Below are 16,341 nucleotides of genomic sequence, written 5' to 3' on the forward strand. Positions count from 1 at the left end.
TATTCAGTTGACATAAGCATTGCCAGAACAAAGTGCATCAGGCAGCTTATTTTCTCTTTTTGGCATGACACAAGATAAGCAAACTAAAAAAAAAAAAATCATAGAAACAGCAGAAGACACTGGAATGTTACTGCTCTGAGGCTTTTGAGCATATCAAGTAGATAAAACATGCTTAAAATAAACATGGAAGTGCTGCAAGTCTGCAAGCCAGCATTCTTGCTTCTCAGTCTCATTTTGGATGTTGGGTGTTCCCAAACAATAGTTGAGATCCAAATGGAAAGGTTTCTGTAAATGCATTAAGGGATATTACTGACAAGTTACACAAATAAAAGAAATAATTCACACAGATAACAACTGTTGGCTTAAAAAAAATCCTCCCTCTTGATGCATTTTCCCCACCAAAAGTCAGAAAGAAGCTAAGCTAGGGAAGCAAATACAAAACAAATTTGGAACAGAAATACCTCAAAGTTCCAATGTTATCCAGTTGGGACTTCCAGTATGTACATTTTTTATTTTACATCTTTCATTGCCTTTTGAAAGTCAAGTGTAAATTTTAATGGAAAACAGTAACAGGTGCAGGTAACAGGCTGGAATAAAAATATGCTTTGAAGAGTAGTCAATAGGACAACCTTCTTTGCACAGCGCCATAATGAAAAAGTCTCTGAACTTACAAAATTTCTAATTTTACTTAACTTTATAAAGATGTAATGTTAACAGAGAGCCTTAGGTATTTATACAACATAATAAAACAGTATATACAACATTCCTGCCCACCTGTGTACATAGATACAGAGTTCAAATGTATCCACTTTTCAGTGTGAAACATTCTTCAGATCAATCAAATGCAAAACTAAACCAGCCAACTTCATTCTACTCTTTTCAACAATAACTAGCAAATATCCCAGCTTTGGGGGAAAAAAATAAAATAAAAATTGTGTATCTCCAGCTATGGAGTCAAATAACAAGTTTCTGTTCTATTTGTAACAAAAAAAAAAGGGGGGGGGGAGACATTTACAGATAGCTTCAACGTGACATAGCACACACTGGGTAATCGATCTGTTTTTAATATGGAACCRTTCCACTGTGTTTTACTGAAGTTTTAGCTGTAAGAGATTATATATAAAAGAAAGAAAGAAAGAAACAAAAAGCCCTCAACAGTTGTGATGTCACCAAACACTGCCAGTGGAAATAAAACATGACACATTGGGTAGAAAGTCTAAACATCTGTAACCACTTAGGTTCATAGACAGAGCCGTGCTACACAGTGGATGTGGTTAATTACCATTTGATATACTAGCCTTCAGCACGCAGGAGATGGTGATGAAGGATAAGACTTGCAGTCTGACCTGTGTCATTGTCCAAGTATAACAGACCCTCTAGTTGGGTTTCAGGGGATCTTTTTTACCTTATCCCGCAGCCACAGATACTAAATAGCTCACCACAGATGGCTTGCATAAAAATCAAATAGTTACATTGGACAGAAAAATGCCTAAAACAGTAAAAAACAGTCACTGTTCAACAGCACAAGCTGAAATAAATCCCTTTTAGTAGGGGTAAAGAAACAAACATATTCCAGCCCTATTTGTCTGGTCATTCAGAACACGATTAGGTTGGTGAACAAATATTTTTTAATCACTTTTTGTTGCTGTTGTGCTCAGTGTGTAAGATTTTCTCTCTTAAAAGGGGAATGACTAAAAAAGTGTTTTGAGATTTATTTCTGAAATGATGCAATACACTGAGGAGAGCCAGGACATTTGTCATGCAGCTGTAGATTCTGAGAGGCAGCTGACATGAGCAAGCAACGCCCCCTTGTGCTTTTGCTCTGAAAACACTTATTTTCTAATCATTTTGCAAGTAACCATTCAATTGCAAGCGTCCCAAAACAATGCAAAAACTGCAGTCCCACGAATATACAACCAACAACAGTCCATGCTAGAACTAGGCTCATCGGCGTCTGAATGCACGCGAGATCCTCCAAGCGTTGGGCTCCTCATAGCGATTGTACAGGGGTTCCAGCCGCTGCTGCTTCTTTTGTTTGCTCAGCTTGGTTGGGTCAGAAACCTTGAAGAAAGCTGGTGCAAACTCCACCAGCCAGCGGGGATCGATAGTGGTCACTTCACGCATATATTCCTTGGTGGTCAGCACCAGTTCATGATACACCACCCTGTGAAGAAAAGAGAGAGCAACTTGGGAAATTACTACTTCCAAACAGAAGGAGGCAGGGCAAGGGCTGGAATATCTAAGCTCGCCTCTTGATCTCCTTCTCTTCCCTTCCTTAGAATCAGGCTCCTTACAAGCTCCAATGTGGGCTCCAAAAGAATCATCCAGAAGAGCTATCTTCTTTTCCCTCTCCTATTTCACATCTATTCTTCAGCACGGAAGTGCTTCATTCCATGTAAAACAATTCCCATTCTCTCAGTGCTCAGTGTTTTGAATTCACTTTCACAAGACAGGCACACAGAACTGCAGGCTCCAGTCCTGGCCTTGATTCTAAAAGTAAGTCTCTCATCTGCACAGACAAAATTTAGCAGAAGGAGCCAAGGACAGACTTGAAACTATTCTCATTCTGCTTGTTGCTGACAAATCAGAAGCCTAGAGCTTGATTTGTTTTCTACAAATAGTGCACACTACAGGCTTCTCAGTTATAAAATCTGAACTGAAATGGAAAATTAAGTGACGTCCCCTTCCTCACCATTCTGGCTGCCTGTTGAAAAGAGCACTGGATGGGTGGATATAGACTACTTGTTGATCAATGAGTGTCCGATAACCCTCCTGGGGATCCTTCTTTGCTGCATTTCGGAAGAAGCCACTACAGATGGCCTTCTGGACTCGCACTGTTGCCTTCCCACAGGACACCACATCCAGCTTGTGTCTACCAGACAGGGAGAAAAAATTTAGAGAGATCCCCAGATGTGGGTGCAGCTGCTAACATCAGATCTGCAGGTTTTCTTTAGCTACTACAATGTAATAACACTAAGAAAAGTCAGTACTTGTCCTTCTGGATGTGCTCACCTGTCCATAATGCCCAACATTTGCTTGCGGATGTCCTGTGCCCTGCGTAAGGACCGAGCCTGGATAAAATTTTCATAACACCAGGGATTTGAAAACTTATTATTCTTCCAGGAATTGTACACAGCCAGCAGAGTGAGGTGGTCACCTTCTGTTTGATGGAACTTGGCTTTCTTTTGATCAGCAAGTGCTTGTTTATCCTAATACATAAAATATGTATCTATCAGACATCTATGCCTTAGAGACCATCCTTGTGTAACAGGAAAAAGGACACTGGTTCCTTGTCACTCATACCATGCCTTTTTAAGGCTACCAAGAAACAGATGATATAAAACTGGAAAGACAACACAAAATTCTGAGTGGTAAATGTCTCCAATCACTCGGGCCAATCACTAAGAATCTGAAGGTCTAGGACTGCTCTCACAAAGACAAACCTACGGCTGTATGATCTGGAAAGCCTAGAACTGTTTCTGCTGAAGACAGACCTCCTCTAGGCTTTCTGAAAGACTGTCTCCCACAGGAGGAAAGGGCTTGATCATAAAAGATGATGTACTTTGTTTTTACTGACACATTTTATTCAATTTCAGACCCTTTTTTTTGAAAGGATACTTCAAAGCAGACGGTTCCCTTATACTGTAGGCAGTATATGCATACACAGAAGTAGCTAGCTTTTATTGCTCTGGAAGCAACTTCAATGAGTAATCAACACAGCTGCTGAAATAGCAGCTTTGACTCTGCTGATCTACCCACTTCTCCTGACTTCTCCAATCTACAGATAAAACATGAATCAAACACTGTGGTTACATACATCAAAATTGAAGTTAACGGACTAAATTGCAGCAGGGTATCATAATGAAGAAATAATGGATTCTATGGGACTCTTCTGTGGAGGAATCCTACTGCACCACAGTCTGCTGCTTGCTGACATGAGAACAATCAGCACAGGACAGGACTGTGATGAAGAAGCACATTCTGTTTATCTGGAGATGGAGAGGTTTCCCTCTAGCAAAGCCATTCTGAACTCAAAAGCAGGGGCAGACTGGATTTAGGGTTGTATGTGTTTACTGGGAAGGAAAAAGAGAATGTGAGGCATCTAACTTTCATCTTCCCACCCACAAAGAGACAACCAATATCCACAGCTACAGAGTGTTTAACCAAAAGGTATGTCAGATATGTAATGTATGAATGAACAGTTCAGCCAAGCTACAGGTCTGTTTTGGCAAATATGCCCACTCTCTAACACCTGAGGCAGTCAACACCCAAAAAAACCATYCAAACTTTAACACTGCTGTCTCTTGGCTGCATTCCTTACCTTTGGCCTGTAGAATACATTCTGTACAGACAGCATAGAGACTATTGTCAACATTTCCTCACTGCATCCCAGATGTACAGACATGATCAGCATCTTACACAACATGGGCTCCAAGGGGAATTCTGCCATCTGCAAGACACATGTTTCAGGATCCCATGCAAAGTCTTGGAAAAATCTTGAGATCTCTCAGTGTGAAAGATACCAGTGACCTTTCTTCAGTGTTTCCCAATCAAAGCAATGTGCTTTACCCAAAATAACTTTACTGAACATGAAACAAATTACCTTGACTATATACACAATCACAAAAATCATCCCAATACTTACAGGAGATTTTTAGACATTGATAAAAGTAACCTTATTTATAAGAAGAAAAATTATCTGCTCCTTAAAGAAGCAGAAAATACGTAACTATGGTAAGGGCAGAACTACCAGCACAACAAAGGAGAACAATGGAAGGAGAAAGAACAAGAGAAAACACAGTGCCAGGCAAGTCCCTAACAATTACTCCCATGTCATCCTCTAAACACATGCAAACCAGCCAGTGTTAAGAAATATCCTATACAACCTACCCTGCGCCCAAGTCGAGTGAGCAGTCCTTCATCATCCAGAGCTCCCAAGGTATAGAGCTGCTCCATGGCAGTTATGAGAGTTTCCATTGGGGGAGCATCCATAAAGTCAAAGGAAAGCAAATCATTGATCCCCATAGCCTGAACAGCAAAAGTGGAGAAAACTCAAGTCAAAACACTGGAGAGAAGAAGGAAACCAAAACCCAGCCAGAGATATATAAGCATCAAACAAAGTAGCACTGAAGAGCTTTAAACCCACCCCACCCTCATGCCCTTAACTCAGCTGCAACCACCATCATGAATACATGGCTACAGTCTAACACTTGAGATAATCCTGCACTGGCCCATGGCTTTCATTCAGTTCTCTTGGTATGTTTCTTTGGTATTGTTTCAAAGCTCTTCCAAACAAGATGATCCACTCTAGGAGACGCATGGTCTAAAAGCTGGGTGTGACTTCCTGCCTTTTAAGTCAGGGTGGGATGACAGCTACAATGGATACTAAATAAGTCTCCAGCCTTCCCCCTTCTCCCAGAAAGGGGGTAAAGAGCAACAACTTCCCTAGCAGCTACGTACCGCGCTAGATTCAGTTTGTGGACTCCCAGAGTTGATACTTAAATGCACTTACACATATACACAGTCAGAAGATGCATATGTCTGGGGATCAAAACCAACTCCAGAACATGCATCTTATATCCTGTTAACAACATAACTGAATGTGCAATGGCCATAAAATTCCTATTTCTCAAACTGCTTGCAATTAAATGTTGTGTGCAGCCGAGACTTCTAATTTAGGTTGATACTGAATGTTATAAACCTCCAGAGAAAAACGCATGAGCAAGCTATAGTGCCCAAAAATTGCATGTGATACAGTATCCCTTCCAAGATACACGTGTTTATTAGAAGGGTCTGGAATTACTGAAGTATTTAAAGAGGCTCATAAAGGCTGAAATTAATTTATGGAAAGACTTACGATCAGGTTGGCTTGCTGAAAGTCAGTGAAATACCTACCTTCAGGGAGAGCACTGTACTAGCCAGATTTGTTCTCTGGATTTCAGGTACATTGGTGGTTAGCATTTCATCTCGATAAGCACGCTCTGTATATAGCCTGTAGCATTTTCCTGGTCCTGTTCTCCCAGCTCTTCCTGCTCGCTGCTTTGCTTGGGCCTAGAGGTAACAAGGCATCTCAGTGGTGCAAACAGGCACAGGTGAAAACAAGTGAAAGATAAAATGATTGTTTGCGATTTTCTTTGTATTATTCTAAAAAGATTTCCAGTACAACCCAGGGAAGTATGTATTCCCTAGTCACAGTCTCAAGTGCAATTCAGAGAGATAGCAAAAGCTTGGTTTTATCATCGCCTCACTTTGCTTCCACATGCTTGGACACATCATCAAGTTACACAACAGCAGCAGGAAAAAAACGTCAAACACAAAATGCCTACCTGTGAAATTGGTGTAACAACCAGCTGGTCAATTCCAGTCTTGGAGTTATAAACTTTCTGCTTCACAAAGCCAGGATCAACTACATAATATATTCCATCAATAGTCAGAGAGGTCTCAGCAATGTTAGTGGCAATAACAACCTGCAAACAACAGTTTAATTCAGGAATCAGTTCTGTGTCTAGGTGGCAAACCAATCACGCTGCTCAACTTGAACAATTTACTCTACATGGTATGATCAGTTTGTTATAGATGCAACTACTATTAATTTTACACTGAAAGGAGAAACGGAGGGACACAAAATAGTATTAACTATAGCCAAAACCTGACAGGTTTTAAACATTTGGACTCTGTTTTACGTTCGGGCAATATGGGAAGAGAGCATAATAAAATTCATAATTAAGAACATGGTCATTATTTTGTAAGCAGATTGCAATGATTTCAGGGATAATTTCTGCCTATCACTAAAATACAGTCCACACTTAGAAAAGCAACTTCCATAGACTAAATTTCTAGGTATTTATTAGCTAGTTGGCAGGAAATTTACAGCCACCCAAAAGAAATTTTATTTAGATTTCACTGATATTAATATTCTTTAAGGGCAGCATTAAAAGAAGCACCAAGAACACCCCACAGAGATCTTTGTTACACTAGATGTTTTTATATAGGTTTTTAAAGGTTTAGAATACATATAGATATATTTTACACACACGCACACACACAAGTGTGTGTATGCACACACACTTGTGTGTGAGATATTACTGGAAGTGCTGTGGGAAAAAAAAAAAAAAAGATGAGAAAAAGAGAAAAATATTTTCAAGACAGAAAGTAATGGAGAAAACCAGGCAACCGAAAACATGCTCTAAGCTACATATAAACCACCTTTTCTCCAAAGCTACACGATTTTGTCCAAAATTATACCTTACAGAATCGAAATGCTAAAAAAAAGTTTGATCAGCATTGTAATACTTTTTAATAGTGGGGTGTATCAGTAGAAGATGAAGCCACACTTCGCTGAAATTACCTTTCTGCTTCCTGGTGGGGCTGGGTCAAAGATCCTGGTTTGCATTTCACTCGGTAAAGCTGAATATACTGGCAGGATAATTAACTCTGGAACATCAGGTCCTAGAGATTTCATCCTCTCATAGAGGATCTCACAGGCAGTGTCAATCTCTTCCTGACCAGTTAGAAACACCAAAATGTCACCTACACAGGGAGTACACATCCACAAAATCAATTCTGCTCAGTACAACTCCTGGATTTCCATCGCTCACCTCTTCCATTTAAAGCAGAGTTCCCCAACCTTTGGTAGTCCTGGGGCAACAACCGTTAGCCAAAAACAACATACTTTACTCTTCACTCAACCTCAGTTCTGAGCATTTTATTTACTGTGGTTGCAAACAACAGAAGGTAGTGCTGAGAACAATATTTCACTCATGTTATTGATGCTTGATCTGTGCCTCATAGAAAGACCTTGCTCAAAGGTATTAAGAGTCCCTGAATCACCAATCACCCTGCAGCATTCTCCACTTACCTGGTGGCTCTGTTAAGTGGATCTGCATTACTGTAATCAGACTGGCATCCAAATAATCCGTCTCTGGCTCTTTTGTGTACAGAATTTCTACTGGGTATGTTCTGCCAGGAATTGTGAAGATTGGAGCTTCATAGAAATACTGAGAGAATTTCACAGCATCCAGTGTTGCTGATGTCACTATCAACTTCATATCCTGCCGTTTCTGCACCGTCTATAGGAAAGAAAGTTCTCAAGTCATTTATTGCCTTTGGCACTTTTAACATATAGCATTTGACTTAAGTCAAAAAAGTATTCTATACTGCAGAAAGAAAAACAACCAGTCACATAAGGCGTTTTGACAGATTCCAGAACTGCTATGAGCAGAAGAGCAGCTCATTCTAGAATCCAGAATTTCAAACAACTACTTATGCAACCTACTAAGGTCACATTTCAAACCTTTCTTAGCAATACCTATCATAGAATAACTTTGTCAGAGCAGGAGCAAAGCAAGAACACTCCACTGCTCAGCCATCATTAGGAGCATCCTAGAGTACCAAGGCTCACTGTTTCTTTTGAATTTTGCTTGCTTTGTCTTTACAGAGTCTTGTCTTATGAGCATTCAAACTATAAACCCTTAGGAACATTAGTTTTGCTTCAGAAGAGTCTCTTAAGGCACATGAATGAACTTGGTTTGGATAACTTTGCCTTCCACTTTGGGTCTCTACCCATACATAACACACAGAGAAACCCAAGGCAATAAGAATCAAAGCCTATATTACCTTCTTCAGGAGTCCAAAGAGAACATCTGTATGAATGGTCCTCTCATGGGCTTCATCCAGCATGATAATGGCATATTGGGTCAGATCAGGATCTATCAGGCACTCCCTCAGTAACATACCATCTGTCATGTATTTGATGACGGTTTCAGGGCTAGTGCAGTCTTCAAACCGAATGGTGTAGCCAACCTAGAAAGAAGAGTTGAATAGAAAACAATGTTCTACCCCTTTTACATTAAAACTGAAGCTGCAGACCATTAGTTCCTGGGTTGATTACTGTCAGCTCATTTCCAGCCTACCAAGGAACAGACACAYGGACACACAGACACACGGACACACAAACTAACTCTATTACTGATTTTTCCTGCTTTTCATTGTGTTTATTCCAGCACATCCTTCAACAAGGAAATTCACCTCTTGTCCCAAACAGCAGCCGAATTCTTCTGACACTCGTTTTGCAACAGACATTGCAGCCACTCTGCGAGGCTGAGTGCATCCAATCTTTCCTCTCGATGTATACCCCGCCTCAGCCAAGTACTGGGTAATCTGTGTTGTTTTTCCAGATCCTGTCTCTCCAATAACAATCAGAATCTGGTTGTCATGCACTGCCTAAAAAAGGTCATATTAGATAAAACTTGTTAAAATTTAAAAACAAACAAATAAAAATCTCTACACAGTGTATCTAGGACTACACTGAGCACCTACTTCTCTTGTTTTAGCTGACCCAGACCAAAAATGATTTAATTGTTGTTCTTACTGACCAATAGTCAGCAAGCTGCTTAACCACTTAGCTGACTCGTTCCTTGCCCTTTGTGATCCTCTTTTCAATTTTGACTTATATCAGTAAATATCTGGAACATTATTAAAATTATATATATATATATATATAAACCTTTTAAAAAATTATTTTGTTCCATGCTTAATTTTTTTAACTGGCTATTCACCTGTCAACAGGATAAAACAAAAACATTTATATTAAATTACTCCTTGCTCAAAAAACAATGTCATTTCAAGGGTCTTACTTGTATCAGCTGCTCCTTCAGTCTGAAGATTGGAAGACTTTCCCTCTGCTCAATGATGGAAAGTTGGGTTTTTTTACCATAAGAAGCTTTGTTGCCACCAAATGCATGTTTCTTCCACTCTGGGATATCATTTGGCATCATCCCAATACCTCGCATGTTTGCAGCTATTTGTCTTCCATCCACTAGAAAAGAAACAATTTCACCATCACATTTAGGTTCACACAGCACAGGTCCAATGATCTTGCTCCTACTGCTCCATCTTCCACACTTTTCCTGTGCATTTAAGTTTCTGTATTTTGTAAAATCCTGCATGCATCCTCCCTCTATTAAAACAATTTCTGTGTGAAAAATTGCTTCACTACCCATCACACTTTTCAGTAGTCCATCCCTGATGGATAGTGGAATACCCCTGTACTTTTCACTGACATTCCCATTCTTAAATGGAAACTTTCCCAAACTTAAATGGAAAAGGATTTCTTCACTTTAAAAACAAGGCTGAGAAGCGAACAAACACAATAGTATCATGAACTAGACATCAAAACGCTTCTCCTGTGTTGCTCAACTATCACAAAAAAGGCATGGGTCACACCTAGATGTGTTCAGACATACCATCAGGAAGAGGATCCACCCAGTGTGTGTTGAGTCCCATAGGGATAGAATCCATCTCTGCTTCTCTTTGGGCTTGTTTAAGTTCCCGCCTTTCTTTAGCTAACGCACTCTGCATCATTGCAGCCTGGGACAAGGAACCATCTGGATTCTGAAGAGCAAGAAAAGAGTTAGGATTTCAAGCACTGCCCAATCCTGTAATTATCTCTCTGTCAGCACTGTCCTTCTGAAGCCTCTTCTGAATCAGATTTGTTAACTTGTTATATATTTGAGTTCCAGAGTATTTCCACTTGCCCAACCTCAAGAACTTTCATGGCCATGACTAATATAGAACATCTGTTTGCTGTCTAGTCAGGAGGATTATGGGCACTACCAATAAAAAACTTATTTCTCCACTGCCTCCTACCTTCAAAAGGTAAACAGCAGAACAGAAAAATACCAATTAGTTCTGACACACATATGTGAAACAGTTGCTGCAGGCTAAATGTGCATTTCTGTTCTATTATTCTACTTCACTGTTACCAGTTAACTAATAACCCAGCTTTATAAGTAAAGAAAGGATCTCCAATTTAGTAGTAATGTTTTTCAGGGCTCTGAGAAATGTTCAGGTAGAACCTTGGTTGTTGAATTCCCAAATATTTAATTAAATCAAGTACACTGTTTTCAACCCTTGAAATCTCTTACCTTTACTATTTTGATGGGACTCATATCCATGCTTTGTTTAGTATGACCTCGAAGGAATGGTGGCTCTTCTTCAACCAACTCAATCTCAAGGTCCTCATCTAAAACCCACAAATTACAGTTTTAATGGAAAGTTAAACATCATCTTTCAGATGCATGTGAATAAGAGTACCTCTTAAAACAGCACCTCCTGTGCATTCTTGATTATGACGTAATTAGACAATTTTCAAAAGTGAAAACACCACAAAAAGTACACACAGACAGTCAAGTGCACATCCAAGTGTCACTAACAATGAGAAGGCTGGAGTAACCCTCGTTCCAAATGTTTAAGSTGACACCAAATTGTGACATGCTTCACATCCACTTATATCATCATCTGTTTCTGAATCAAAACACATCCAGAAACAGAAGAAATTTACCACAACAATAAGACTACTTGGAAATACTACCTTCTTCATCATCAACTTTAGGAAGAATCCCAGTCTCCTCATCAAAGTCAGGAAACTCTTCTTTGGAAAGCACATTAGCTGCAATCATCTGGGGAAGGAATGAAAGAACAGGAATTTGTCCCCATGTATGAACACCACTCATGCCAGCAAGGTTTTTGTTCTAACGATATCATCCAGAGTTATAAATAAGGAGCAAAGGAATGAACAGTCCTACATTCTGGCACATATCTCCCCGAGTCATTCAGTCTCTAAACAAATAATCTTTTTGTTATTCTAAATACCAAAAGTATGGGACAGCTGATTTAGGCATGGCAGGACTGTACTGATAATCAAAGACCATCTTAAAAATCATAGGATAAAGACCAGGATCCCACTGAATCGTAGAACAATTTAGGCTGAAAGGGATCAGAGGTTACTTAGTCCAACCTCCTCCTCAAAGCAGGGCTAACTTCAAAGTTAAAGCAGAACTAGAAGCCCCAGATAGCAAAAAAGCAGTGATTTAGAGATAAGGAATAAGTTAAAAAAATAATCAAAGAGCTATAGCTTAGTTTATGAAACCCCCTTGCAATTATACTGACTGGCACCCCATTTCACTCAATACAAAACATACCTGTTTTATTTCCCATTTCTCCGGGTCTGAAATTCGGGTGAGGCGTTTCCTTTCAAGGGTATCATCCTCCACCTCTGGAGCATTTACCAGGGAAAGGTGACTGGGTCTGTCTGGGTTCCTCATAGAGGTTTCTTCATTGGTTTCTCCAACCAGGTTTCTCCTCCGGTTTGGGTTCAAGTCTTCCCCAGTGTCTTGATCAACATCCTACATTAGATTGATTAATCAATCAGCTCTACCTATATTGCACTTCTCCTTATCTATTAACCCTGCCTGGTACTTCCTCTAACGCAGGAGTAAAAGCAGAGCCCACTTTTCCAAGAGGCTACTGCCAAACACAGCCCATATACAGAAAATGCTAGTTTGCATATATATATATATATATATATATATATATGCAATATATATTTTTTTTTCAGCTGGTATCCAGAGATGAGTACATCCCAAGGTCTGGAATATATTCTGCCCTGGCAATGGCAGTGCATTTTATTTAAAAATAAATGCTTCTCTAGTTCAGAAAAAGGAAGACAAGCATAAAAACAGCATAAGGTCTGACTTGTCATGTAGCTAGCATGTCAAATCAACCACTTCATTTGGTTCAACAAATTTTTAGGACCATTACATCAAAAATGCACAAAAAAAAGAACCTAAGGAAAATGAGTGAAAAGTAATGAKCCACTTAAATACAGAACCGTAATTCAAATGTTTTAACTCTCACTTGAAGGGTTATGTATTAGTTTTCAGTAATACATAAGGTAGCAAAAGCAGATGTAATCTTTATAAAAGGTTTGGCATCACATGAACTCTATTCTAAGGACTATGGAATATCTTTCATACCTTCATGCTCAGGCTGGTTTTGGATCCAGTAAAAGATAACACTTTGACCTTTACTCTTTGACCTTTGCTCACAACATCAGCAACATTGGCAACCCGTCCTTCTCTTCGAAGCTCAGAGATGTGGACCAAGCCCTCCCAGCGCTTCCTATAGGTGCAACAGAGGGGCATGAGATGTTGTATATTAATACTCAAACAGTCCTTAACATCATTCAGAGGCTGGTTTAAAATATTTTGCAACTAATTTTTGTGTATGCTCATAAACCGTTTTTCGTGAGGAAAGCATTCTCCCCTGTCAAATTTATTTTTGTGAAACAGAACTTCATTTTAGCATCAAAACTCAGTTTACTTTACTGCAGCATCCTACATTCTTTAAGACATGATCAGAGAGCAGAACACAGATGGAATAATACAAGATTTATTGTGAAGATCAGAGGGTACCTTAGTCCTTCCAGCTGCACAAAGCATCCAAATTGCATTATACTTGTCACTTTGCCATTGTAAATGTCACCAATGGAAGGCTCTTCAGGTGGTGGACGGTCTACATGCTTGTCTCTCCATCTATCATTGCTCTTCTCGACATATTTCTCTCGATCCTTACGATCCCTGCTGGGACTCTGACTCCTGCTCCTTGAGCGGTATCTGGATTTTCCCCTGTTCTTGTCCCGAGTCTTAGAACGAGACCTAGAACGAGACCTGTGCCTTCGCTTCCTGTCCCTGCTGCGGCTTCGGCTCTTCCTCTTTTTCTTTGCCCTATCAAACAAACATTAGAAGTCTACACTGAAATTCTACATAAGAACACAACGGGTAGACAATATTAAGTGCCAGTACCCATCCGCCAAAGACACACTAGAAACCTACCGGTGGTCGCTGTTCCTTTGCTTGCCTTGTCTGTCAGCACTAGGCATTAGAGCTTCAAGCTCTTTTAGTGCATCAGCTGCCACTTTCACATCATCTTCATCCAACATATTCTGCAAGGACAGAGAACCATTCTATAGGAAGGCTGATAAAAGTCTGTCACAAAGAATTAACCTACACAAAGAATAATCAAGTGCGTTTCTGTTTAGAATGAATATAGAATAAAGAAAGATCAGACAGAATACACAATATGGAAGGAAAAAAATTGTAAAAAAAAAAAAAACCAACCAAACAAAAAAACACAAAAAACTCCCCCCCCATTTTGGCACAATGTTGTGCCAATTCTGCTTTTATACAAAGAAGAGTTTTATCTCAACATCTAAATTATTACTGAAATACAAAATACAAGTTTCTGGTAGTATTTCAATGTCCAAGATTTTCATCTAGTTCATGATCAGTTGCTCTGAACATTATGTCAAAAAGGTCAGGCTATAAATTTCATGTCACAAGAGCCTCTTTTTTCAAATATCCCGCAAAACAGTATCAATGCTGCAACTCCTACAACAGCAATTCCTGATAACTGCAGCCAATAATATCAGCTTTCTGCCTCTTCTGGGTTTCACTTCTCATGGTCCATTTTTATTCATGCAGAAGATACAAATGCTAACATAAATACAACTTGAAACTATGAGAAAAATGTAGAAAATAAGTGTTATGTTTCCACGTACATGACAGACATCTGAAATTATGACCTTACCCTGATGTTGGGATTGTCTGGCCTGCAAAGGGCTGGAAACAATTCCTTCAACTTTTCTTTCTCCGATTTGGGTTTGACAACTGCCTCTGATTTCGAGATTAAAAAAACAAACAAACAAACAAAACCCTTAGAAGTGCTATAATGATTTACCCTTAACGTTTCTGAAATTGAACATAAAATTTAATTTTGATCTGAATGCAAAGGTTAACACAGTTGTCACAGAGATTAAATTCAAAGATGATAATGTTATCTTCCTACAAACAAAATTATGATTAACAGTGAATCTGTGAAAATCACAAATTCTCTAAATACTGTACTCAATATGTTTTAAAGTGCCTCAACAGCTTTGCAAGCCTACCACTAATAATAGCAAGAAACCCATTACAACAATAGGATATGCATTGTCTTACAGGACTAGAACAATAACTACTTTGATCTGACCAAATATATATTAAAAAAAGGGAAAAAAAAGGGGGGGGGGTTCTACTGAACTGATGAGAGAGAGATTATCCATACCTTTGCTTGTAGATGGTTTTGATGGAGGCCGCATTGTCTGTATGAGACGCAGCAAATTACTAACAAGGGAATCCTGAAAAATTCAGTAAAATATTTTATTCTGAGAAGTGACTTCAATACTTTTGTTCATTAATAAAGGGCTCAAGAGAGGATTTGTTAGGAGGGCAAAAAAGCTCAATTCTGAAGATGCAGGCTTTGTTTTTAAAAGAAGCTTCATGTACAGCCTAAAACAAATACAATAATTTGAATCTGAAAGTGATTATGATAATTCCATTTAACTGATTTTTCCACCCATCTTTTTTTTTAATCAGCTACTTAATCCAACCACAGTAATTGCTGAGGAACTCATGAACCCAGGAACTGAATATCACAGAAAGACTTATACTAATATTTGTCTTCATGACAAGGTGTTTCTTCCGTATTTCGCATGCTCAGCAATGAGATGATAAACATTTCAAGTAAGTCCTCAGAAGGATGCTTCACAAGGACTATGAGTGTTAAGAAAGTGGAGGAGGAGGGGAAGGCTTGATCAGATAGATATACTCAAAAGTTATATATTTGCATAGTTTTCCATTAAAAAAAAAAATCAATAATCAGGCCTCGTACCTCTCTTTTCAAACAAAAAAGGCTCTATAAAATATGCCAGGACAAAAACGTACAAATAATGTCGAGATCTCACTTACAGTGAACTCAGCACCATTCTTTAGAAGAACAGCTTTAAATGTGTCAAACGTAGTGTTTTTCTCAGCAAGATTTATCACAAACTCGGCTGTAAAGAAAAAGTATAAAGGAAATCAGAGCAAATAATTAAAAGGCAGTGCAAGCCCACATTCTAGTAAGAGCTGTTCCAGTGGCAGCCCAGGGCTCTGCTAGACTTATCCACCCACAGAAAAGCTGTGGCACTGTTCAGGACAGCAGCCCTTTCCTTTCCGAGTCCTTTCCGGAGCCCAGATCAAAGCATTTTCTCACGCTCGCGACAAGCTTTTTGAAGAAAGACCAGTTTCCTAACTTTGAAAAGCCGCTCGCAGAACACGTCCCAGCCGACGGAGGCAGCTGTAGCAGCCCCTCCGGTGGCTGCTGTCACGGCCGCGCCGGGACAGGCCCTTCTGCCGCGCGTGGGGGGCGCCCGCACCGTCTCCGGCTGCGACCTTCCCGCTCACCGAGGTCCTTGTCGTTGATGCCAAGGTGGTTGTCCAGCTCGGTGCACACCTTGGAGACTAGCGACAAGTACTCGAGCTTAGCGAGCTCCTCCAGAGCCACCGGGTCCGCCATGTCTGCCCCTTCCCTTCACGGCACCACTTCCGCATCCGGGACGCGGCGGAAGCCGTTAGGGGTCACGCGCAGGTCGCGCTGGGGCTGACCATAGAGAGGAACATCGAACATCGGTGCTAGAACGGC

General features: G+C 39.9%; 1 protein-coding gene across 4 annotated transcripts; it reads right to left on the reverse strand.

Moving 5' to 3' along the window:
• Positions 1–479: 479 nt before the first annotated feature.
• On the reverse strand, positions 480–16,248 carry DHX8 (DEAH-box helicase 8). 4 transcript variants are annotated; one of them, XM_026071262.1, is made up of 23 exons: positions 16,104–16,215; positions 15,627–15,712; positions 14,944–15,016; positions 14,428–14,513; positions 13,674–13,783; positions 13,254–13,565; positions 12,816–12,960; positions 11,982–12,185; positions 11,372–11,459; positions 10,926–11,023; positions 10,245–10,392; positions 9,636–9,817; positions 9,028–9,222; positions 8,617–8,802; positions 7,859–8,069; positions 7,349–7,530; positions 6,327–6,467; positions 5,896–6,051; positions 4,891–5,028; positions 4,322–4,450; positions 3,013–3,209; positions 2,693–2,872; positions 480–2,164 (listed from the first exon to the last, which is right to left on the reverse strand). In XM_026071262.1, the coding sequence occupies exons 1-23, from the start codon at positions 16,213–16,215 to the stop codon at positions 1,945–1,947; spliced, it is 3,579 nt and encodes a 1,192-aa protein (XP_025927047.1). In that variant the 3' UTR covers positions 480–1,944. The 4 variants fall into 4 exon arrangements, with proteins under 4 accessions (XP_025927047.1, XP_025927048.1, XP_025927049.1 ...); XM_026071263.1 differs by having other exon boundaries at positions 1,945–2,164; positions 16,076–16,138; XM_026071264.1 differs by lacking the exon at positions 16,104–16,215 and adding an exon at positions 15,953–16,037 and having other exon boundaries at positions 1,945–2,164.
• Between the last annotated feature and the right edge of the window lie 93 nt (positions 16,249–16,341).

Source organism: Apteryx rowi, unplaced genomic scaffold (assembly GCF_003343035.1).
Source record: "Apteryx rowi isolate R43461 unplaced genomic scaffold, aptRow1 scaffold_323, whole genome shotgun sequence".
NCBI classification, from domain to species: Eukaryota; Metazoa; Chordata; class Aves; order Apterygiformes; family Apterygidae; genus Apteryx; species Apteryx rowi.